The 25,957-nt window shown below is 43.4% G+C and overlaps 1 protein-coding gene and 1 pseudogene across 4 annotated transcripts in view; both read right to left on the minus strand.

Annotated features, from left to right (window-relative positions):
- LOC139554540 (transcription factor AP-2-epsilon-like) overlaps positions 1–4,744 on the minus strand; it is a 13,274-nt gene extending 8,530 nt beyond the window's left edge. The window contains exons 1-2 of one of the 4 annotated variants that reach the window (XM_071367416.1): positions 4,578–4,744; positions 1,799–2,242 (exon numbers count right to left, since the gene is read on the minus strand). In XM_071367416.1, the coding sequence (XP_071223517.1) occupies positions 1,799–2,242; positions 4,578–4,622 (489 nt within the window). In that variant the 5' untranslated portion in view covers positions 4,623–4,744. Of the gene's footprint in view, positions 1–1,786; positions 2,243–3,587; positions 3,844–4,577 lie in introns of those variants that run through there. The other 3 variants (XM_071367415.1, XM_071367418.1, XM_071367417.1) reach the window with 3 other exon arrangements.
- Positions 4,745–13,540: 8,796 nt separating this feature from the next.
- LOC139555395 (neurochondrin-like) lies at positions 13,541–19,780 on the minus strand (annotated as a pseudogene).
- Between the last annotated feature and the right edge of the window lie 6,177 nt (positions 19,781–25,957).

Consider the following 25,957-nt stretch of genomic DNA (forward strand, 5'->3'; position numbering starts at 1 on the left):
AATGATCTATCTTAAGCCTACATATTTTTATATGGGCGGATTAGGCTGCCTACTTGTCTATTCAGCAAAGAAACAAAAAACAAAGTTGCTTGTTTATACTAATACACTCAGACATCAGGGGCCTGCCATTACTTTTTTTGTTTATATCATTGAACTCCAAAATAAAGTAAACAAAAGATTTCCCTATAACAAATTCAACAAACATTTCAACATGTTAAAGTGTGAAGTGTTTGCCATTTCTGGGGTCTTTCTATGATATTAGTTGTTTATGAATGTACTTTTACTGAAATTCTACATGTGTCATGAGAAGTATGATAAACATTCTTCTGCAGAGCGAGATGCTCTTTGTGTCGGTTTTATAAGGGGCTCAAACGTGCGAATTGAATGCGTTAATCAAATAAAGGGTCTGTCAAAAGAGGGCGTTTAACACAAACATGCCCCGGATGACTCCATGCCTGCCGCTTGAGTAAGTGTTTCTTTGTATTAATGACCACGGGAATCAATTTGTTGCGCCGAATTTTCTGTGAGAGATGCAGGATGCTTTGAACAAATGCGTCTGAATCTGCAGCTGCTTGCGTGTGGTTGACTACTCAATAAATCCATAGCAACGTTTAAACTATTCTTCTTGCTAAATTGAAAATGCATACCATAATATGTTGAACACTTCGCCCTATGACTTCAATGGATGTCGGCTAAAGCCATCAACGAAACGTTGGCTTGCTTCATGTGTTTGTGGATAGACCATAGGCTTAACAAATAACAATACAACTATTTAGTTAGGAAAGAACTACAACATTCCTAATATTATATTTAATATAATTACTATTATGTATTTCTAGGCTATTTCTGTTTTTTTATTTTCTTCAGGAGATGAATATAAATGGTGTTATTGTTTTCGCTGCAATTAATACATTGTCAATAGGCTATTGAATTTAGAAATAAAGTAGGTATATATGTAAGACAATTGTATAAATCAGCCTATTAATTTGTTGATATTTCCGATATCCATGTCTACTTAAATTTACCTGAAAGAAATGGAGTATCCAAATCATCTATTTGAGAATTGCGTCCACAAAGTAGGCTAATATAGTTAAACAAGGTCTAATAATGTAATTGTTAGTTGCTATCAGATGTAATTGTTTGATCTCTGCTCGCTATATTTACCTTAACAACACTTTGGGGATTAGGTAGAACTAATATCGTTTTTAAGCTAACGAGACAAGCGAGGCCCTGCAATTAGTGTACCAATTCCGTTTAACATGATTAGGCCTACATGTATCCATCAACGCAATCATCACGTTTCCAGCCTATTTACAAGGAAAAGATGTCCACGGTCTCTAAATAAAGTGTTAAAACTGTGCGTATACTCTCACAATAAGATCAGGGCGAAGAGCAAGGTCATTTCAATTTGACAGGTGACCACTTCGAGACAACTATTAGTCCAAATGTTGGGAAATATGCAATATTTGACTATATGAATTGCATTTACAATTAGGTATTTTGGTAGGGTGGGCCCTTTGGGAGAAAAAAAACGATTGCGTAAAATACGCAACAAAAAAAATGACTATCACAGTAACAAAAGAAAAGTGACAGAAAGAATCCTTGCCATACACACAATTATTAGAATAGTTGTTATAGATTATTCCATTAAAAAATTGTAAACTAAATGCAGCAATTATCTACATAATGGGTGCATGGGTTAGGCTATGCGCTGGAAGGTGACTTTTACGCACGACCAATATAGTGTTTGTGAATGAGAGAAGGAATAATAAAAAGGTCCACGCACAAATAAACCCACCTGCATGTCCTCCAGTCCGTGATGTCCAATATGCATTCCAAGAGGACCGTCTCCTAGAGCTGCGGCACCCTCCCCGAGTCCGTGGAGAAGCCGGGGTACACCCGGGTACTCCCGACGGTGGTCGAGGCTTAAAGCCCGGTGTGACTGTGACAATAGCCCTCCCTCGTCCGACCGCGACCTCTGCGAGTGCCATGCCGCTTGCTGATGCTGATGTATGGAGTTGATGGAGTTGTAGGGGTCCGATAAGTGAGAGTATGCAGAGTCCTGGCTCTGGGAGTATGAGAGCGAAGACTGTGGGTATGGAGGGGGGAAGTACGGAGGTTGGAAGTCAGAGGCCGGTGTGTGGCAAAGCGGGGGAGCCGAGGAGTAAGCTGCCTGGTTCAGCGAGGAGAGTTGGGACAGTCGCCCACTCGGCGAGGAGCCGGTCAGTCCGTCTGCGCGGTCCTGTGCGTAAATTAAAAAGTTGGTTAGGCTTGTAAATCCACACATTTTTTATATTACATGCAAATGCGTCGATTAAATGCACCAAATGTCAGGCCTATAATTCAAGATTATTTTTTCGATTCAAATAATCTTTCCAAAACTATAAATAGTATCTTAAACTTTATCATAAGCACATTATAATTCGTTATTATTGTGTTAGGTGATTAACTGAACTGCAATGTAATTGCAATATAACACAAAAAGAAAAGGACCTTAGAAATGCAATTTAAATCAGTTCGATAGCCTATATAAAACCGCACAAAACTTAGTCTAACATCTTGACCACAAAACAATACAAGTGTAGCCTAATATTCAACTATTTAATTCTAAAATGTCCAAATAACTCAAACGGAGGGTTTGATTTGCATGTAGACAGGCAGCAGGTGCCCCTGGCATCGCTGCCTGGCAGTGTCAAAAAGGTCATAGCCACTGAGAACCCCAACAGAACAAAGGACAGGTATCTAATGCGCTACAGCATTATATTGCCCCGGGAAATACAACACTCAATGTGATGAAATATGTGCACACATTTATGACTACAAGAGCCTATGAAATATTTACAAAATATTGCAAATATTTTCAAGTTAAATATAAAGCGATATAACCTAAACATAACTTCTTTAGGTATTTTGTCTGAATGAGTCATCATGTAATAGTGTAATAACATACAATTATCAATGCAGTCATTTTGAAATATTCTCCAATTGTCATGTAGCCTACATTCCTCTCCATATGCATGCACTTCCTGGTTAAAAATCGATTTTTCTAAAGCTGGGTCACTCGGATCAATTTTGTTGTTGGAACAATGTCCATTTTTAGAAACGAGCAATGAGGGGATTTAAAAGCAAAAGGTCATTTAAAATATGTATACAATTATAAATGTCAACATATAACTGATAGCAACTAGACTAATACAGGCTACCATCTGTTTGCCTTGTACACTTCACATGTTTAGCAGTTTCAACTTTCATTATGCTCACCACAGCAAAACGCAATGGGACTTTTCAACATGATTATTATCTACCATCTCAAAGTGTCATCCTCGTTTAGTTGGCCCTCTTTAAATTAATATTTCTACGGACACTTTGATGCCGTCCGATTCTCCCTCCATCTGACATTCCGCATACAGCCGATCTATCCAGACAGCTGACAATGACAATAGGGGCGCCGCTAGTGCGAAGTTAACGTCACGTATCTGTGCCCACTCAAGTCAAGACAAAGTTGTAGAAATTGAAGATGACAAGACCATACAGGACCTAATCTGGGCTGCAGACTAGCGCGTAGTATTGAATGTACAGGGACTCACCATAGCCGAATATGTGTGGACTAACATCTCTTCTGGTTACCAAAATTCACAGTCTAGGATATGGATGCCGTCAATGTCTTAGCTACGTCACCAAATAGTTATAATCCAAGCTACTTTCATCTGTCTACAAGATCCATGCAGGAAGTAGCTCAAGTTTTTTTTCTTCTTGCTTTTAGAAATGTCTCAACGTGTCAACCCTCAAGCACGTGCGGTTTAAGGATGCTTCTGCGACACGCTGTCAGAAAGTGTCCTAAATTTTCCCCATGCGCGCGCTACTTATAGGTTTCTGAACGCGCTCAACAGAATGAAGGGAGGGGTTGGGGGGTCCAGTTCTCTTAAAGAGATATTCATTCAGACATTCATTCATTCTCCCACATTTATGTTTGTTTGATAATTGACCTACCTTTCCTTTCTTTTTAGATTAGACGGTTGTTAAACGTAGTTATTAAACTAGCCAAACATCCTTCATATTATTTGCCTCCTGTTTTAAACGCCAAATGAGAGGTCTTGTCCCCAGACAAGCTAAAATCATTTTGGCACGCAATATGCATCAAATATCCTATTTGCTAGGCTATGAATCAATATCCAGCCTTCTTTTTTAACTGCCTCGTAATCAAACCATTACGCACGCTATCCATCTTGTTCAACTTTTTGTTAGATGATACAGATAATTCAAAACAACTTGTAAAGTGTTTTTGAAATATATTTACAGAATTTTGAATAATTTAAGAGTGCTGTCTTCTACAATGAGTGAATGTTATTTATAGCATTTCATGCACCCAAATTGGAAAATGTACCATTTGCTAAATCGGTCCTCAAACTCATTTTAGCATCAAACAAGTTCTAACACTAGTTCTTGCCACTTTACACATACTATTTAAAAAATGTATATTCATTACAAGCAGCCCTACCAGTAAAAGCATGAGAGAAAACTATTTTCCAAAATCGTTTACCATTTTATAAACTTCAAGCATAGCCAAATAATGTTACCTGAAGACAGAAGGGCTCAGTCTTCGTTCGCGATTTCCAAAGCATGATGACGTTGTTGTAAAGGGCGGCCGGGTTGCAGAGATTGGATTTAGGCTTGAGCAGGAGGTTATAGCGGGTACCAGGAGGATGGATAGAGACGAGCTGAAGGTAGACTGAAGAGTGAGTTAGTTGGAGTAGGGAAGCACTAGTTTTGTATGAGTCACAGAGACAAAAGACGGAAGTTTGGGGAGGGGTGTAAGGGCGGGAGGTGAGGGGAGTCAATAGGGCTGCTAAATTGGGGCTGAGAGAAGGTGAGAGTTTCATGCCAAAAGGAAACGTGTAGAGATGATAATAACACAATCAGATTTACCAAGTCGAATCCATGAAGTTGTACGGCAATGTGCAATTATGCCATTAGGTATGACCATTACATTTTAAGCAAACTGTATAGTGACCAGATTTGAATTAATTACAGGCAAATAATTATTCCAATTAAGTGTTTTCATAGATATAGCCATTCAAAATGAATTATTAGAAATGTACACTCAACTTCTGGCAACTGGTGTCTTTCTTGCTACTGTATCATTTGAAAACTTTTGTCCGGTAGGAGACCCTGCTGATTTTTTTGACCAATTACATTTATCGGAAATTAAACATCATCGTCAAGCAGTGACATTCTCTTTTTGTAAGAAAGAAATTAAGAAGGTTAAATTCAGCGTTAAAATCTAAAGGCCAACGAACGGTAACTTGACATTTCGGAGAAAATAAGTCAAAACTAAATTCTTTCAGTTTTATGGATTGTGAATCTCATCTGCCAAAAAAACGATTGTTACACTGATATATCAGTGTCAAAATAACTTCAATAAGTAACCCATGCATAATTCTGGGATTTGCCATGACCTGAAGTGCCACACTGCGGTCAGAATGCCATCTAGTGGTAGAAAAAGCAACATGCATGGAGACGTGGAAAGATATTTATTTACCTTAACTACAGTACCATAAACAGTACCAGTCAAAAGTTTGGACACAGCTACTCATTCCAGGGTTTTTCTTTATTTTTACTATTTTCTACATTGTAGATACACTATGAAATAACACACAAGGAATCATGTAGTAACCAAAAAAGTGTTTAACAAATCAAAATATATTTGATATTTGATATTCTTCAAAGTAGCCACCCTTTGCCTTGATGACAGCTTTGCACATTCTTGGCATTCTCTCAACCAGCTTCACCTGGAATGCTTTTCCAACAGTCTTGAAGGAGTTCCAACATATGCTGAGCACTTGTTGGCTGCTTTTCCTTCACTCCGCAGTCCAACTCATCCCAAACCATCTCAATTGAGTTGAAGTCGGGTGATTGTGGAGGCCAGGTCATCTGATGCAGCACTCCATCACTCTCCTTCTTGGTCAAATAGCCCTTACTCAGCCTGGAGGTGTGTTGGGTCATTGTTCTGTTGAAAAACAAATAATAGTGCCACTAAATCGCAAACCAGATGGGATGGCATATCGCTGCAGAATGCTGTGGTAGTCATGCTGGTTAAGTGTGCCTTGAATTCTAAATAAATCACAGTGTCACCAGCAAAGCACCCCCACACCATCACATCTCCTCCTCCATGCTTCACGGTGGGAACTACACATGCAGAGATCATCGGTTCACCTTCTCTGCGTCTCACAAAGACTCGGCGGTTGGAACCTAACATCTCAAATTTGAACTCATCAGACCAAAGGACAGGTATCCAACGGTCTAATGTCCATTGCTCGTGTTTCTTGGCCCAAGCAAGTCTCTTCTTCTTATTGGTGTCCTTTAGTAGTGATTTCTTTGCAGCAATTTGACCATGAAGGCCTGATTCACGCAGTCTCCTCTGAACAGTTGATGTTGAGATGTGTCTGTTACTTGATCTCTGTGAAGCATTTATTTGGGCTGCAATTTCTGAGGTTGGTAACTCTAATGAACTTATCCTCTGCAGCAGAGGTAACTCTGGGTCTTCCTTTCCTGTGGTGGTCCTCATGAGAGCCAGTTTCATCATAGCGCTTGATGGTTTTTGCAACTGCACTTGAAGACTTTGAAAGTTTTTAAAATTTTCCGGATTGACTGACCTTCATGTCTTTAAGTAATGATGGACTGTTGTTTCTTTTTGCTTATTTGAGCTGTTCTTGCCATAATATGGACTTGGTCTTCTGTATACCACCCCTACCTTGTCACAACACTACTGATTGGCTCAAACGCATTAAGAAGGAAAGAGATTCCACAAATTAACTTTTAACAAGGCAAACCTGTTAATTGAAATGCATTCCAGGTGACTACCTCATGAAGCTGGTTGAGAGAATGCCAAGTGTGCAAAGCTGTCATCAAGGCAAAGGGTGGCTACTTCGAAGAATGTCAAATATATTTAGATTTGTTTAACACTTTTTTGGTTACTACATGATTCCATGTGTTATTTCATAGTTTTGATGTCTTCAATATTATTCTACAATGTAGAAAATAGTGAAAATAAAGAAAAACACTTGAATGAGTAGGTGTGTCCATACTTTTGACTGGCACTGTATACTGAACAAAAATATCCATGTAAAGTGTTGGTCATATGTTTCATGAGCTGAAATAAAATATCCCAGAAATGTTCAATTTCTCTCAAATTGTGCAGTTGTGTAAAGTACTTACATAAAAATACTTTAAAGCACTACTTAAGTATTTTTTGTGGGTATCTGTACTTTACTTTACTATGTATATTATTGCCGACTTTAACTTTTACTTGAGTTTGAGTTTATTTTATTTTTACAGGGACAGTGCACATTAATCAACGTTTCAGTAAAAGTGCCGGTTTTAGCCTGCCGGCTAATTTTCAACCGCAGTCCCTGGGTAGGTTATTAAAAACAATTACAATATAGACAATCATTGAGCAGTGAGCACACGCAGCGCAACATAGGACAAGCAAGACGTAGCATACAGACAGAGCAACATAGGACAAGCAAGACGTAGCATACAGACAGAGCAACATAGAACAAGCAAGACGTAGCATACAGACAGAGCAACATAGAACAAGCAAGACGTAGCATACAGAGCAACATAGAACAAAAAGCAGCCAGACAAAATTCATAAAAACAACAAAGTGTTTCCACACCTCACAAGCTACAGACAACAGACAACATGGAAAGCGGCAATACACAGCTAGGGATTATGTTCACAAATCTGATTGACCTTTAGCCAAGTCTTCATGCATTTTGTGAAAGTGTGATATGTGGTGCAGTTATGTGTGTGTGATGGCAGTGTATTCCAGACATGGGAAGCTCTCACAGAGAAAGCGGATTTACTAAAGGTGCTTTTCCTTAAGGGAACTATACAGTCACCTCTTATGGCAGACCTTGTGGATCTGCTGCCATATGTTTGGGTTTTCTGTTAAACAAAAATACTGAGTAGAGGGGGAGCCAGGTCATTTAGGATCTTGAATACAAGACATGCGTCGGTGTATTGCACAAGATTTTCCCAACTCAGGAGCTCATGCTTTCTGAGGATGTAACAGTGATGATGGCTATTGGGCTTCCTATCAAGCACTTTGAGAGCCTGTTTGTAGACAGACTGAATAGGTTTTAATGTTGTATAGCAAGCTTGGGCCCAACTAGTCAAGCAGTATGTTAAGTGGGGGAGTATCATAGATTTGAGGTACAGTTTTGCTACCTCTGTAGTCAAACAATTTCGTATAAATCGGAAATTAGCTAGGTTGAATTTGGTTATCTGAATTACCTTTTTCACATGCTTTTTAAAAGAGAGGTTGGAATCAAGTATGATGCCAAGGTACTTAAAATCAGATACCACCTGGAGCTTCTCCCCTGACACATAGACATCTGGCTCAGTAGCATCAGTTGCCCTCTTTGTAAAGAACATGCAAACCGGTTTTTTCACATTGAGATGCAAACACAAGTCACTGAGCCACTTTGTAACCTGGACCATTACAGTAGTGAGTTCTTGTGCAGCTTGTTGTTTGCTCTTTGCATGCAGATATATCACTGTATCATCTGCATACATTTGAACTTCAGACCCAGTACAGACAGAAGGCAGATCATTAATGTACAGGCTGAACAGGAGGGGCCCCAGTACATCATAGCTAAGAGTGGGCGACAGCTCATTGCTCACTCTGACACACTGAGTTCTGCCTTCAAGGTATGATTTCATCCATCTCAAGGCATCGGGGGAAAAGTTGAACTTGGACAATTTTGTGATGAGAATCTCATGGTTAACAGTATCAAAAGCCTTCCTTAGGTCCAGAAACACAGCCCCAACAACGCCCCCTTTGTCCATCTTGGACTTCACATTTTCCAGAAGAAAGCAGTTGGCCGTTTCTGTGGAGTGTTTCGCTCTGAAGCCAAACTGCATGGAGTGTAATGTGAAGGGGCTGTTGTTGAGGTGGGCAATCAGTTGTTCTGCTACACACTTTTCAACAACCTTTGACACCACAGGTAGTATACTAATGGGCCTGTAGTTACTCACGTCAGCAGGGTTGCCCGATTTAAAGATGGCCGTTATTATGGCCGACTTCCATACCCTTGGAATCACCCCGAGACCAATAGATGTGTTGGTGACCTTAGTAATGGGGCCAATGAGTGACTCTTTGTAGTTTTTAAGAAAGGTTGAGTCCAGCCCAAACACATCTTTGGCTTTAGAGTTCTTTAGTGAGCTAATCACTTCACTGCATTCCTAAAGAAAATAATGTACTTTTTACTCCATACATTTTCCCTGACACCCAAAAGGACTCGTTGCATTTTGACAGGAAAATGCTCCAATTTGAACACTTATCAAGAGAAAATCCCTGGTCATCCCTACTGCCTCTGATCTGGCGGACTTACTAAACACAAATGCTTAATTTGTAAATTATGTCTGAGTGTTGGAGTGTGCCCCTAGCAATCCACCTGGTTTGCTTAAAATAAGGAATTTGAAATGGTTTATACTTTTGATACTTAAGTACATTTTAGCAATTCCATTTACTTTTAATAGTTAAGTATATTTAAAACCAAATACTTTTAGACTTTTACTCAAGTAGTATTTTACTGGGTGACTTTTACTTGAATCATTTTCTATTAAAGTATCTTTACCACACAATGCCACAGAGTTTTGAGGGAGCGTGCAATTAGCATATTGACTGCAAGAATGTCCACCAGAGCTGTTGCCAGAAAATTGTATGTTCATTTCTCTACCATAAGCCACCTCCGCCGTTTTAGAGAATTTGGCAGTACGTCCAACTGGCCTCACAACTGCAGACCACATGCTGAGGAGTATTTCTGTCTGTAATAGAGACCTTGTGAGGAAAAACTCATTCTGATTAGCTGGCTCCCATGTGGGTAGGCCTATGTCCTCCCAAGGCTGCGCCCCTGCCCAGTCATGTGAAATCCATAGGTTAGGTAGGGCCTAATGAATTTATTTGAAATGTCTGATTTCTTTATATGTGTAACGTCGTCTGTGTGTAGCTGGTGAGATGAGTCAGGCGCAGGACAGCAGATATGAGTAATAAAAACACTTTTACTCAAAAATCAAAATATATACACGTATGGAACCTCCCGCACCTCAGCTTCCTGAAGTGGACCAGCCACCACCGGCCTGAGGAGAGACACATGGAATGAGGGATTAATACAATAATCTGGGGGAAGCTGTAACCTGTAACATACCTCGTTCAGTCTCCTCAGGACTTTAAATGGCCCCACAAACCGCGGACCCAGCTTCCGGCAGGGCAGGCGGAGGGGCAGGTTTTGGGTCGAGAGCCAGACTCGGTCCCCTGGTGCGAACACCGGGGCCTCACTGCGGTGGCGGTCAGCGACCTCTTTTTGCCGCCTCACGGCCCGTTGAAGGTGCACATGGGCAGCGTCCCAGGTCTCCTCCGAGCGCTTGAACCATTCGTACACCGCAGGAGCTTCGATCTGGCTCTGATGCCATGGTGCCAGAACCGGCTGATAACCCAGTACGCACTGGAAAGGAGAGAGGACTGCCAGGACCGGCCCACTCCCCCGGCCGGTCCTGGCAATATGACCATAGAAACCTACCCACATCCTGGTTGACTCTCTCTACCTGCCCGTTACTCTCGGAGTGAAAACCTGAGGTGAGGCTGACCGAGACCCCGAGACGTTCCACGAATGCTCTCCAGACCCTGGACGTGAACTGGGGACCTCGATCAGAGACTATGTCCTCAGGCACCCCGTAGTGCCGGAAGACATGAGTGAACAGGGCCTCCGTAGTCTGTAGGGCTGTAGGGAGACCGGTCAAAGGGAGGAGACGGCAGGACTTAGAAAACCGATCCACAACGGCCAGGATCGTGGTGTTGCCCTGTGAGGGAGGAAGATCCGTCAGGAAGTCCACCGACAGGTGCGACAACAGCCGTTGTGGAACAGGTAGGGGTTGTAATTTCCCTCTGGGCAGGTGCCTGGGAGCCTTGCACTGAGCGCACACCGAGCAGGAGGAAACATAAACCCTCACGTCATTGGCCAAGTTGGGCCACCAGTATATTCCCACTAAGGCAACGCACCGTCTGCCCGATGCCAGGATGACCAGAGGAGGGTGACGTATGGGCCCAATAGATCAAACGGTCGCGAACAGGAATGTACAGGCGCCCAGCTGGACACTGGGGGGAGTGGGCTCTGTGCGTAACGCCCGCTCGATGTCCGCATCCAGCTCCCACACCACCGGTGCCACCAGGCAAGAGGCCGGAAGTATGGGAGTATGATCCATGGACCGCTCCTCTGTGTCATACATCCGGGATAGTGTGTCTGCCTTAGCATTCTGGGAACCTGGTCTGTAGGATAAGGTGAAAACAAAATGGGTAAAGAACATAGCCCACCTTGCCTGGCGAGGGTTCAGTCTCCTCGCCGCCCGGATGTACTCCAGATTGCGGTGGTCAGTCCAGATGAGAAAAGGGTGTTTAGCTCCCTCAAGCCAATGTCTCCACGCCTTCAGAGCCTTGACAACAGCCAACAGCTCCCGGTCCCCCACATCATTAGTTTCGCTCCGCCGGGCTGAGCCCCTTCGAAAAGAAGGCACAGGGGCGAAGCTTTGGTGGCGTGCCCGAGCGCTGAGAGAGCACGGCTCCTATCCCAGCCTTGGACGCGTCCACCTCAACTATGAACGTCAAAGAGGGATCCGGATGAGCCAGCACGGGAGCCGAGGTAAACAGAGCCTGCAGGTGACCAAAAGCCCTGTCCGCCTCAGCCGACCACTGCAGCTGCACCGGTCCTCCCTTCAGCAGTGAGGTAATGGGAGCTGCTACCTGACCAAAACCCCAGATAAACCGCCGGTAGTAGTTGGCAAACCCCAGAAACCGCTGCACTTCCTTTACCGTGGTGGGAGTCGGCCAATTACGCACGGCTGATATGCAGTCACTCTCCATCTCCACCCCTGACGTGGAAATGCGGTACCCTAGGAAGGAGACGGACAGTTGGAAGAACAGACATTTCTCAGCCTTGACGTACAGGTCATGCTCTAACAGTCGACCAAGCACCCTGCGCACCAGAGACACATGCTCGGCGCGTGTAGCGGAGTATATCAGAATGTCCTCAATATACACCACTACACCCTGCCCGTGCAGGTCCCGGAAAATCTCGTCAACAAAGGCCTGGAAAACTGATGGAGCATTCATCAACCCGTACGGCATGACGAGGTACTCATAATGCCCTGAGGTGGTACTAAATGCCGTCTTCCACTCGTCCCCCTCCCGGATACGTACCAGGTTGTAAGCGCTCCTGAGATCCAACTTTGTGAAGAAGCGTGCCCCGTGCATTGACTCGATCGCACTGGCGATGAGAGGCAGCGGGTAGCTATACCTCACAGTGATCTGATTGATCCCTCGATAGTCAATACACGGCGCAGACCCCCATCCTTCTTCTTCACAAAAAATAAACTCGAGGAGGCAGGTGAAGTGGAGGGCCTCAGGGATTCGGAGACATATGTTTCCATAGCCACCGTCTCCTCCTGTGACAGAGGATACACGTCACTCCTGGGAAGTGCTGCATCTACCAGGAGATTTATCGCACAATCCCCCCATCGATGAGGTGGTAATTTAGTCGCCCTCTTCTTACAGAAGGCGAGAGCCAAATCGGCATATTCTGAGGGGATGTGCACGGTGGAGACCTGGTCTGGACTCTCCACCGTAGTCGCACCGATGGAAACCCCCACACACCTCCCTGAGCACTCTCGTGACCACCCCTTGAGAGCCCTCTGTTGCCACGAAATAGTGGGGTCATGAAAGGCCAACCAGGGTAAGCCCAGCACCACGGGAAACGCAGGAGAATCAGTAAGGAAGAGACTGATTCTCTCCTCATGACCCTCCTGCGTAACCATGTCAAGTGGAGCGGTGGCCTCCCTAATCAGCCCTGATGCTAATGGTCAACTATCTAGGGCGTGCACAGGGAAAGGCATATCCACAGGAACAAGGGGAATCCCTAAACTACGAGCACGAAAACAGCAGGTGAACTCTGCGTAATGATCCATCCAGCCGCATCTCCCTCACACCATACGGCGTTGGCCCATTCCAGGGCTTTGCCTGAGAGGCCGGAGACGAGGGCGGACACACTCTCACGCCCCGAAGGAGCTGGGTGGACGGTCGCCAGGTAGAGCTCCAGCTGTAGTAGAAAACCCTGGCATTCGGCAGCCGTCCCATCATATTCCCTCGGGAGCGAGTCGAATCCCGCTGGGACCAGGGGAAGGAGGGGTAGACAGTGGGACCTGTTGTAGTGGAGCTGGTGGAGGCGCTGGAAAATCTCCTCTCTCCAAATGATCCATAGTCTGCAGCACGCGATCCATGGCAGTGCCCAGACGTTGCAACATGGTCGCGTGCTGCTGAACGCGCTCCTCCACTGGAACAGGAAGGCGTCTGCTCCTGCTGACTCCATTCTTAGGTGAGTGATTCTGTAACGTCGTCTGTGTGTGGCTGGTGAGATGAGTCAGGCACAGGACAACAGATATGAGTAATAAAAACACTTTTACTCAAAAATCTAAATATATACACGTAATATACACGGCCACAAAATACGGACCACAATACAACAAACAATCACTCACAAAAACCATGTGGGGAACAGAGGGTTAAATAATGAACAGGTGATTGTGGGATTGAAAACAGGTGTGTGAAACAAAGACAAAACAAATGGAAAATGAAAAGTGGATCGGCAGTAGCTAGAAAGCCGGTGACGTCGACCGCGGAACGCCGCCAGAACAAGGAGAGGGACCGACTTCGGCGGAAGTCGTGACAATATGAACTGTAACTCAGTAACATCTTTCACATTGTTGCATGTTGCCTTTATATTTTTGCTCAGTATAGTTACTATACCAATTACATTAGTATAGTAGTGTAAAGTTAGTTCATAAATCGCATCACCTGTTTCAGAAAACAGGAAGAACATAGGTGTTATGCATACATTCAGTAAGTGTTTTTAATTTCAGTAGTAAGCAGGACAGCTTGGAATGTGCACATACTATCGTGTCTCTGTTGAAGGAACATTCTTCTTCCAAATGAAATCAACATTTAAGTTGAACTATTTATCAAAATAATTATTTATTTTATGCTTCACTTACTTTCATACATGTAACAGACTGCTTATATACAGTCATACCATCTTACAAACAACAAATGTTTATCAGGAAGCGCATGACAATGCAAATACAACCTGTTACTAAACACACTGATATATTCTTGGTCTCTAGAGGCTGAAGGGCCAGGAGTTTTCCCTGGTCAGGATACGTTGTCTGCTCAGGAAAAACTCCTGCCCCTCATCTTCATGATCATTAATTACACAAGTGCATCAGTTTGTGGTAGGGGATTTCCTCAGATTGCCCATGCTACCCAAGGCTCCCTTGGCCCAGTCTCCACAGCTCCCCAGCCTCCTCCCACCACTCCTCTCAGGCAGGGCTCACCCAAACTGGGCCCAGGCCCGAGCTGGAGTCCAGGGCACCACGGAGGAACCGCAGGGCTGAGAAGAACAGCCTCTGGCCTGCTTCAACCCGAGCTGGAAAATGGTAGAAGAAATATGAAGATAGGCTTCAATGAAGTTCAAGGGAATGTATTTGACATACATTTATACGATTGCAAAAATAAACATTTCTATAAAGACAAATTTGCCTATTCATCTAAAAACAAAGCCACGTAACTCACCTTAAGGAGCCGGTTTAAGCCTGGCAATCATGAGCCCTAGAGTACAAAGACCGGCCTCCAGGATCAAGAGGCGGGGCTTGTGCAGGAGAACAGGAAGGGCTTCACTCAATAGTGACTCAAGGCTTCCGAAACAAGGGTCCTTCCTGAGAGACAACAAGATTGTGCATAAATAACACACATTACAGATTCTGTCACACAATTTAAATTGTAATCTTTTGCTACCTATTGTGAACTTGCAGTTAGTGAAAGATTTACTACTGAGAGAGGGGGAGATTCATTTTCATAATCTTCTATAGTCAACAACACAAAACGACCCCACTTTTGGTGTACACAAATCCATCCCACCTAGTCACCAGTATCACTCCATGTCTGTCAATGAAACTATGCTATACGTGTTTGTTTCACATATGTGTGTGCATCTCTGTCTCTACAAAATACACACTTATACGATATACAATATATACATGCGCATTTGGGTCTCTACAAGGACAGCGGTGTGTTGTGTTTATTTTGTACCTGACTCGCTACGGCTCCGTGACAGCAAAGTTGAGCAGGGCCAAGCAGACTGGCTCCATACTGTGGTTCCGGGCTAACGCTGCCTTCCTTTCCCCCCTCCAGGTCGCCCCATTCCTGGGTTAGGAAGTTCACGAGGAGGGCCAGGGTGTACAGGTTGATTAACACCTTCCTTGGGGTGTCATCTGTAGAGAGGTGGCATAGAGCAGGGAGGAGATACCTAGACAGGAAAAAAGAGAGATGGAGGGAGGCTGTGGCATAAGATTCTGTTTCCTAAATGCAGTCAACTCCTGATCAATACACACAGCTTGGGACTGTCAGGACAGCGTGCACTAAACCCAGCATGCAGTTATCAAGAGCAATTTTAGGAATCAGAGTCCCTTTCCTTTGTGTTCAGTCAACCTACCTTAGGAGCAGTGTTGACAACTCCTCAGTAAGGAAAGTAGCTATTGGCTGTCCTAAAAGGCGCTAAATGACGTCATCGCCTAATTTGCATAATTGGCCATGTGCATGTAATTGTGATGGACGCTGTAGGAGAGGAATGTCGTGGTAGAGACAAAAAGTGAGTAAAAAACACCCTAAATATGTTTAGAACTACAAATGAACTTTGTTCCAATCCTCCTCCTTTATCCGGGCTTGGGACCGGCAAAAGTGACCCAAAAGAGACACTCTGGCGGAGTTACTTATTTTTTTATTTTAAATTCATTTTTTTGTTTTTTCGTTTTCTTAATTTGGTTTGGTTTTTAACCTTATGGTCCACTTAGGAGCCTACAACAAGTCACAGTAAAACATGAACACTTAACCATAAAAAAAAATACTTTTTTTTGTGTACAATCCACATTAACAATCTAAATGGACTAAAAAGAGACAATAGAAAAAAACTGTCAATGGCAATGTGAGAAAATTAGGTTAACTAGTCTGGCCCTAATTCAGGTTAATTGTTTTTTCCCCCAGACCCCCCTCCACACACACACAGGCTGTGCTGGCTCACAGAAAGAGTGGGTCATCGTCATTTTGGTCAAGGCTCTCTATGGCAGGTTCAGCAACTGAGCAAGCCTCACCAGACAGCTTCAGTCCATATCGAATGTACAGGATGGAGTTAACGGTCTGCAAGGACATCTGATTTCTAAGTTTTCTTTTTACCACACTCATCTGGCTGAATATCCTCTCGACTTCAGCATTCGAGTGTGGCAAGGACAACACAGACACAGCAGCCGTGGCAAGTTCTTGAAACGGGTTGATATCAGCTGCATCCCTGAACTTCCAAATCTCACTCCAGAAGCCCAGTGTGTTTTTGTCTCATTCCATTTACTAAGATGGATGGCACGCCATTGCTGGACAATCTTGTCTATCTCTGCAGGGGAGTAGCCAAGGAAAATACTTGTACTTAAGTCATTTTTTAGGGTATCTGTATTTTACTTTTTATATTTTTGACAACTTTTACTTCACTATATTCCTAAAGAAAATGATGTACTTTTTACTCCATACATTTTCCCTGACACCCAAAAGTACTTGTTACATTTTGAATGCTTAGCAGGACAGGAAAATGGTCCAATTCACACACTTGTCAACAGAACATCCCTGGTAATCCCTACTGCCTCTGATCTGGCGGACTCACTAAACACATGCATCATTTGTAAATGATGTCTGAGTGTTGGAGCATGCCCCTGGCTATCTGTAAATTCAAAAAACAAGAAAATGATGCCGCCTGGTTTGCTTAATATAAGACATTTGAAATTATTTATACTTATGATACTTAAGTATCAAAAGTAAATGTAATTGCAAAAATATTCTTAAGTATACTTAAAACCAAATACTTTTAGACTTTCACTGAAGTAGTTTTTTACTGGGTGACTTTCACTTGAGTCATTTTCTATTAAGGTATCTTTACTTTTACTCAAGTTTGAAAATTCGGTACTTTTTCCACCACTGTTGGTCACAAATACCCCCCAAAAAGGTAGGGACGTGAATCAGAAAACCAGTCAGTATCTGATGTGACCACCATTTGCCTCATGCAGTGTAACATCTCCTTCGCATAGAGTTGATCAGGCTGTTGATTGTGCCCTGTGGAATGTTGTCCCACTCCTCAATGGCTGTGTGAAGTTGCTGGATATTGGCGGGAACTGGAAAACTCTGTCGTACACGTCGATCCAGAGCATCCCATGCATGCTCAATTGGTGACATGTCTGGTGAGTATGCAGGCCATGGAAGAACTGGGACATTTTCAGCTTCCAGGAATTGTGTACAGATCCTTGTGACATGGGGCCGTGCATTATCATACTGAAACATGAGGTGATGGCGGCAGATGAAGGGCATGACAATGAGCCTCAGGATCTTGACACGGTATCTCTGTGCATTCAAAGTGTCATCAATAAAATGCTATTGTGTTTGTTGTCCGTGGCTCATGCCTGCCCATACCATAACCACACAGCCACCATGGGGCACTCTGTTCATATCAGCAAACCGCTCGCCCACACGACGCCATACACGTGGTCTACAGTTGTGAGGCCGGTTGGACGTACTGCCAAATTCTCTAAAACAAGGTTGGAGGCGGCTTATGGTAGAAAAATGCACACTCAATTATCTGGGAACAGCTCTGGTGGACATTACTGCAGGCAGCATGCCAATGGCACGCTCCCTCAACTTGAGACTTCTGTGGCATTGTGTTGTGAAAAAACTGTACATTTTAGAGTGGCCTTTTATTTTCCCAACACAAGGTGCACCTGTGTAAGGATCATGCAGTTTAATCAGCTTCTTGATATGCCACACCTGTCAGGTGGATGGATTATCTTGGCAAATGAGAAATTCTCACTGACAGGGATATAAACAAATGTGTGAAAACAAATTCAGAGAAATAAGCTTTTTGTGCATATGGAACATTTCTAGGATATTTTACTCCAGCTCGTGAAACATTGGACCAACACTTTACATGGATATTTTTGTTCAGTTGTAGTATGACAACCCTGTTTGTAAGATTTTTTATTATATCAAACTTAACCGTTTATCTTTTCCAGAGATGAAGACATGAATGTCTGATGGTATGGTGGGGTATGCAAAATGGGTCAAATCTGAGAAACTTCATCACCTGAATGTTGAATTTCTAATGGATTTACCCTATTGTGAATTCTGTGTGTGTCTGTACTGTCTAATGTACACACACACACACACACAGTTATCTTGTGGGAAACATGATTTTAATTTAAACTAACTATACTTTCTTACAGACACTGGCTGGCGGTGTATAATGAGTATGAATGCATCTTGTTTGCCTCGTTCTCTTACCTGCTGCAGGTGATAGATGACTGCCGAGAAGGCCTCCCCCAGAACCCGGAGGACCTGCCTGCTCTGCTGCAGACTGAGCCCAGTGATGGCTCTGTGAGGCTAAGCATCGCTCTGCTGGGCGACTCCCTGGCTGCTGCAGGCCTGCTCCATGGCCGCCTCCATGACGCGGTAGCAGGCGGTGAGCGTCTGTTGCAACTGGGGGCTCAGCTCTGTATCGTGGGGCTCCTCCAAGTCCATCACCTCTACACAGGCCCGGTTTACCAGCAGGCAGCAGAACTTAGGTGGCCCCACAGGCTCCTAGCTGCACAGGTCCAACAGGCAGGCGGAGAGGACTAACACAGTGCCTAACTTACCTGGTGTCAGTTTGGCCTGCAGCATGGGCCTCAGGGCCGCCCACAGACTGACCATAGTTGGCGTTAGGTCAGTATCCTTTGGTGTCCCACCTGGCGAGGGGAGGAACTGCGGCACCAGGACACACATATCGAGCTGGGTGTGGCCAGTGGCTTGGCAGAAGTCTTGGAAGACTGGCCAGGAGATGGAGGTCGACTGGGTGCTTACTCCAGGCTCTCTCTGGTTTTTCCTGTGAGGAGGACGCTCAGGAGGAGTAGTCCCTTTTCATGACTCTGTTTCTGCTCCAAGGCTTTACATAAAGCTGGGACAGCACCCCTGGCCAGGAGCTGATTTGGGCCCCAGGGTAAAGCACACACTGTAATCAGAACCTGGTAACAGTCTGTAACCAAGGCCTCATCCAGTTTGACTGTTGAATGGGAAGTTGGAGCTCCATTCTCTGCAGTACCTTCCTCAGAGCCTGTAGGGCTCTTTGCATCCTGAGCTGGTGCTTTGACTCCTGCAGTCTCCTGGTAGTGTTCGTGCTCTGTGATGACTGTTCAGTCTGGCTTGGCTGGTCTGGTTCCATCTCTTGTCTAGCCTGGTGCTTGTTTCTGCGGGCTTCATTTGGGCCCATCGACCAGCAGCCCTAGCAGTAGAGGGATGGTGGTGAGGAGCTGAGGGCAGCCAGCAGAGCTGTGCCCAGAGACAGACGCTCCTCTGGCAAGCCGGAGGCGTCACTCCCCCGGATCGCAGTCACCAGCAGGCGAACTGGAAGACTCAGCCCCACCGCCTCCATGATGCGCCACAGCGTTGGACTGTCGAGCTGGCCACAATCGTGTGATCTATAGAACAGAAAGGATTGTGAATATAAGGGTGAGAAAATGTTTACCAACAATACCAGATTCAATAGAATTCCTAAGGGTTGAGCGATTAACCGAAATGTAGGTTATTTTTGACCAACATATTGACCGACATATTGCACAGTTTCTCTAGATATAAATCCGATCCAACCTGAACTGTGCAATGTAGTAGGGAGTTGTAGTGCATAAAAAAGTGGTAATTAACTACAATGACAATAGTCCACTGCGCATCTACTGGTCTGTGTTAATTTTATGCCAGCTACTGAAGAGACATTAGAATGTACAATCTTGAGGGGGATATAGAGAGCAGCTGTTGCTTCACAGGGTGTCTTTACTTGAAAATACATGATCTAAATGATTGATAGTTGCTATTCAGCAGTCATAATAATATGCCTTATTTACTTTGAAGAACTACAAAATAGTGATTTTTGTCAGACAGCGTAGGCAGCTGCTTTATAGAGATGACGTCTTGGAATGAAATAAAGTCTTCAAATAAAACAAATGTAATATACACAACTGAAATATTTTATTAAAGTAAAGTGAATAAATGATGGTTAATAAGTGATAAACAGTAATAGACAGTCACTACCATTATGGGACATTTATTAACCGTTTTATTCTGTGTTACAGCATTCAACTAAAATAATCGAAACCCAAGATAATTTTATAATAATCGAACCGAAGTCAAACCGACCTCAAAAAGCAATAATCGCTCAGCACTAACAATGCATGCTCAAGGTACTAAACGACATCATAACCGCCATCGATAAAAGACATTACTGTGCAGCCGTCTTCATCGACCTGGCCAAGGCTTTCGACTCTGTCAATCACCATATTCTTATCGGCAGACTCAGTAGCCTCAGTTTTTCTAATGACTGCCTTGCCTGGTTCACCAACTACTTTGCAGACAGAGTTCAGTGTGTCAAATCGGAGGGCATGTTGTCCGGTCCTCTGGCAGTCTCTATGGGGGTACCACAGGGTTCAATTCTCGGGCCGACTCTTTTCTCTGTATACATCAATGATGTTGCTCTTGCTGCGGGCGATTCCCTGATCCACCTCTACGCAGACGACACCATTCTATATACTTCCGGCCCTTCCTTGGACACTGTGCTATCTAACCTCCAAACGAGCTTCAATGCCATACAACACTCCTTCCGTGGCCTCCAACTGCTCTTAAACGCTAGTAAAACCAAATGCATGCTTTTCAACCGTTCGCTGCCTGCACCCGCACGCCCGACTAGCATCACCACCCTGGACGGTTCCGACCTAGAATATGCGGACATCTATAAGTACCTAGGTGTCTGGCTAGACTGCAAACTCTCCTTCCAGACTCATATCAAACATCTCCAATCCAAAATCAAATCAAGAATCGGCTTTCTATTCCGCAACAAAGCCTCCTTCACTCACGCCGCCAAACTTACCCTAGTAAAACTGACTATCCTACCGATCCTCGACTTCGGCGATGTCATCTACAAAATAGCTTCCAACACTCTACTCAGCAAACTGGATGCAGTTTATCACAGTGCCATTCGTTTTGTTACTAAAGCACCTTATACGACCCACCACTGCGACCTGTATGCCCTAGTCGGCTGGCCCTCGCTACATGTTCGTCGTCAGACCCACTGGCTCCAGGTCATCTACAAGGCTATGCTAGGTAAAGTGCCGCCTTATCTCAGTTCACTGGTCACGATGGCTACACCCACCCGCAGCACGCGCTCCAGCAGGTGTATCTCACTGATCATCCCTAAAGCTAAAACCTCATTTGGACGCCTTTCCTTCCAGTTCTCTGCTGCCTGCGACTGGAACGAATTGCAAAAATCTCTGAAGTTGGAGACTTTTATCTCCCTCAACAACTTTAAAAATCTGCTATCCGAGCAGCTAACCGATCGCTGCAGCTGTACATAGTCCATCTGTAAACTACCCACCCAATTTACCTACCTCACCCCCCATACTGCTTTTATTTATTTACTTTTCTGCTCTTTTGCACACCAGTATCTCTTCTTGCACATGATCATCTGATGATTTATCACTCCAATGTTAATCTGCTAAATTGTAATTATTCGATTTATTGCCTACCTCATGCCTTTTGCACACATTGTATATAGATTCTCTTTTTTTCTACCATGTTATTGACTTGTTTATTGTTTACTCCATGTGTAACTCTGTGTTGTCTGTTCACACTGCTATGCTTTATCTTGGCCAGGTCGCAGTTGCAAATGAGAACTTGTTCTCAACTAGCCTACCTGGTTAAATAAAGGTGAAATAAAAATAAATAAAATAAAAAATGACATATATTTCTCACTCATTTACCCATTTGGAGAGTTTAAAAATGCTCTCAAACAATTTAACCTGGCAATCTAGTCTAGAGCCTCCAGTGTATGTGCAGCAGACAACGTTTGACGTCCCTACTTTTAAAGGAGGCTAGCATTACCGTTACCCTATTTCTTAAGGTCCAAGGGACTTATATTATTTCAGAGGTAGACTGGCCCTGGCTGCCAAAACAGCCAAATACTCCATCTAAAAGTTAACTGATTCTCAATTGCGATATGGTTCTAGAAACATAAAGCGCTTTACTTTCATAGCACATCAACATCATTTCACAAATGCAAAAGCCACACCAGTGGCGGTCGGTGCTGTTTAAGATGAGGGAGGACGCAACATTTTTTTTCATGAGCATGGCTTTTTTTCTATTACAGCATATTGGATGACTGTCATTCATATTCCTTTCACCCAGCTCAATGTAACATCAATAGGTTAAGGCCACTACATGATACTCAAATTTTCCCTGCACCCATTATGAGGTTGCTAGAACCTAGCCTATGAATGAAAGTTTACAATGTAGGTGTACACAGGTTGAGAGACAAATTTGAGGTGACAGACAGTGACACATGGACAGACGATGACATATTCAATACCGCCTTGCACACGCTTGCCTGCATCTAGCTGATCTAGGGTGTAATCATTATTCATGAGAGTTTCTATTGGACAAATTCAGGCATGTTTATCCCTGTTTTGTTCCGTTTGCTTCCGTTTAAGAAAGGTTTTTCAACAGAATTGGCGGAATGAATACACCCCTGATCATAAGTAAACACAGTTCACTTTCATAGCAGCCACGTTGTATTCCTTCTCGCGTCTATGCGCTCTCCTCTCACCTTTTCCCTTCACTTGTGGACTTGCACAACACGTCAGCTGTCTGTGACCTGCCGAAAAAATCTTTCCAAGCCAAACCATATAATAACTGCTAACCTCTACACACAGCCTACATCATTGTCAACATATTAGCTAAAGTAACGTCACAGTCAACATAGGAAATAGAACTAACGCGTTAGTAAACCAATTTAAATCAAAATCAGATCAAATTTTATTGGTCACATGCTTAGCAGATGGTAATGCGAGTGTAGCGAAATACGTGTGCTTCTAGTTCCGACAGTGCAGTAATATCTAACAAGTAATCTAACAATTCCACAAGAACTACCTAATACACACAAATCTAAAGGGATGGAATAAGAATATGTACATAGAAATATATGGATGAGCGATGGCCGAGCGGCATAGGCAAGATGCAATAGATGGTATAAGATACAGTATAAACATATGGAGATGAGTAATGTAAGATATGTAAACATTGTTAAAGTGGCATTATTTAAAGTGACTAGTGATCCAATTATTAAAGTGGCCAATGATTTCAGTCTGTATGTAGGCAGCAGCCTCTCTGAGTTAGTGATTGCTGCTTAACAGTCTGTTGGCCTTGAGATGTTTCAGTCCCAGCTTTGATGCACCTGTACTGACCTCGCCTTCTGGATGGTAGCAGGGTGAACAGGCAGTGGCTCAGGTGGTTGTTGTCCTTGATGATATTTTTGGCCTTCCTGTGACATTGGATGCTGTAGGTGTCCTGCAGGGCAGGTAGTTTGCCCCCGGTGATGTGTTGTGCAGACCGCACCACCCTCTGGAGAGCCTTGCGGTTGAGGCTGGTGCAGTTGCTGTACCAGGTGGTGATACAGCCCGACAGCATGCTCTCAATTGTGCATCTGTAAAAGTTTGCCAGGTATTTATGTGACAACCCAAATTTCTTCAGCCTCCTGGGGTTGAAAAGGTGCTGTTGTGCCTTCTTCACCACACTGTCTGTGTGGGTGGACCATTTCAGTTTGTCTGTGATGTGTACGCCGAGGAACTTAAAACTTTCCACCTACTCCATTACTGTCCCGTCGATGTGGATAGGGGGGTGTTCCCTCTGCCGGTTCCTGAAATCCACAATCATCTCCTTTGTTTTGTTGACGTTGAGTGAGAGGTTGTTTTCCTGACACCACACTCCGAGTGCCCTCACCTCCTCTCTGTAGGCTGTCTTGTCGTTGTTGAGTAATTAAGGTGACAAACAGTGACAAATTCAATACCACCTTGCACACGCTTGCCTGTATCTAGCTGATCTAGGGTGTAATCATTAATCAAACAGTTGTAAATGAGTTTTTATTGGACAATTTCAGGTATGTTTACCCCGTTTTGTTCCATTTGCTTCCGTTTAAGAAATGTTTTTCAACAGAATGGGTGGAATGAACACATGCAAACACAGTTCACTTTCATAGCAGCCACATACACACAGCATGATCACTTTGCTCATTGTATAATTCCTTCTTACATCTATGCGCTCTCCTTCTCTCACCTTTTCCCTTCCCTTCCCTTCCCTTCTTTCACCTTTTCCCCACCTTTTCGCTTCCCTTCTGCTTGTGGACTTAAGTGCAGAACACATCAGCTGTCTGTGATCAGACAAAAAAAACATTCCAAGCCAAACCTTCATATCATAACCACTACACAACCTGAAGTGAAAGTGAAAAAAATAAAACAAAATACAGCTAGCTCTCTTGCACTTCTCCTTCATTTTTAAAATAAATAAAAAAAATCAAAACTGTTAAACTATTGTCTCTCTTTCTTTGAGTAAACTACTCATCACATTTTATGCACTGCAGTGCTAGATGAGCCTCTTAAGGTTTGTATTATAGTCAATGTACCCAGAGAAGGATAGAAACTAGCTGTCCTCCGGCTACACCATGGTAATACCCTACCGAGTGCTGTTGAGGCTACTGTTTCATTGCAAAACAGTGTGTTTTAATCAATTATTTGGTGACGTGAATATATTTCGGTTAGTTTTATCAAAATATATATATTTTTTTTAAGTTTCACTATTTTTACACCGCTGTACACTGTTTTAACCAACTTTATCACCGTTGCAGCCAACAGTATTTTTCACAACAGGTTTCTGGCGGCCTTCTTCCTTTAGGAGCATGCTAGATAGCTAATTAGCACAGGTGGTCCCTCTGTCTTCCATAAAAATACGCGCTGTAACAGGGAGATATGGCCGTGTGGGTACACTAACCCTAAAAATGTGTGTATCAATTTAACGTTGTCTTTTGAAAATTATTTCTGACTGATATGAAAGATGAGGTCTTTATGCTTCCCAACCCGTACCGCAAGCGATGAGTGGTAATGTTCAGACCGAACGTTGGGGCTCTTCCCCTGCTCCATACAGAAGACGCATTTCATCACTTTAGTGTAATGGAATGGAACTGAGAGACATGGTCAAGGGGCTAAGCTAACTCATATTGTTTTACGTTCAGCGTACATATCTTTTAGCATTTTATTTGGCATACATTAAAAACTACTGTGATGAAATAATACATGGAATTAGTGCAAGTAGCTACAAATATTCTCACATTTAGGTTAGCTGCGCTCTTTAGTTATTCATTCAACTTTCCGCACTGCACATGAGAATGAGATCCACCGTAGTCAGCTGTCAAAACAAAGATCGTTACAACAACCAATCAACATTATGGTTACAACAACCAATCAACATGATTAAAATATAATAATCGGTCAATCATGATTAGCTTCTTTGACATGTAAGGTCGACATTTTGGTTGGTGTTCTGTTCGGGGGACGTATATTTTTGTATTGGCAAAGCGAAATTGCACATGATTTATTTCCCATTTTAATGTTCTTTGATAATATTGTGTTTTGTCATGGTAAAAATATATTACTCCAATCGTTTGCAATGACATGGCTGGGCGAGACGGAAATTATTGGATTAATCGTGTTCAGGTTAATTCCCGAGTGAAGGCACAAACGCTGCAAACAAGACCTCTGAGAAGCCAGCAAGAATAAGCAAGGCCGTGACTTCGGCGATTTTCCTTGAAAATAAAAGTCCCGCAATGAAGATGGTAATAAATTATACAAATGGTCGAAATTCATAACGTTTATGTTGGAAATGTTAGCGGAATTTTGTTTAACAATATCAAAAAAT

This window comes from Salvelinus alpinus, chromosome 26 (genome assembly GCF_045679555.1).
Source record: "Salvelinus alpinus chromosome 26, SLU_Salpinus.1, whole genome shotgun sequence".
NCBI lineage: Eukaryota > Metazoa > Chordata > Actinopteri > Salmoniformes > Salmonidae > Salvelinus > Salvelinus alpinus.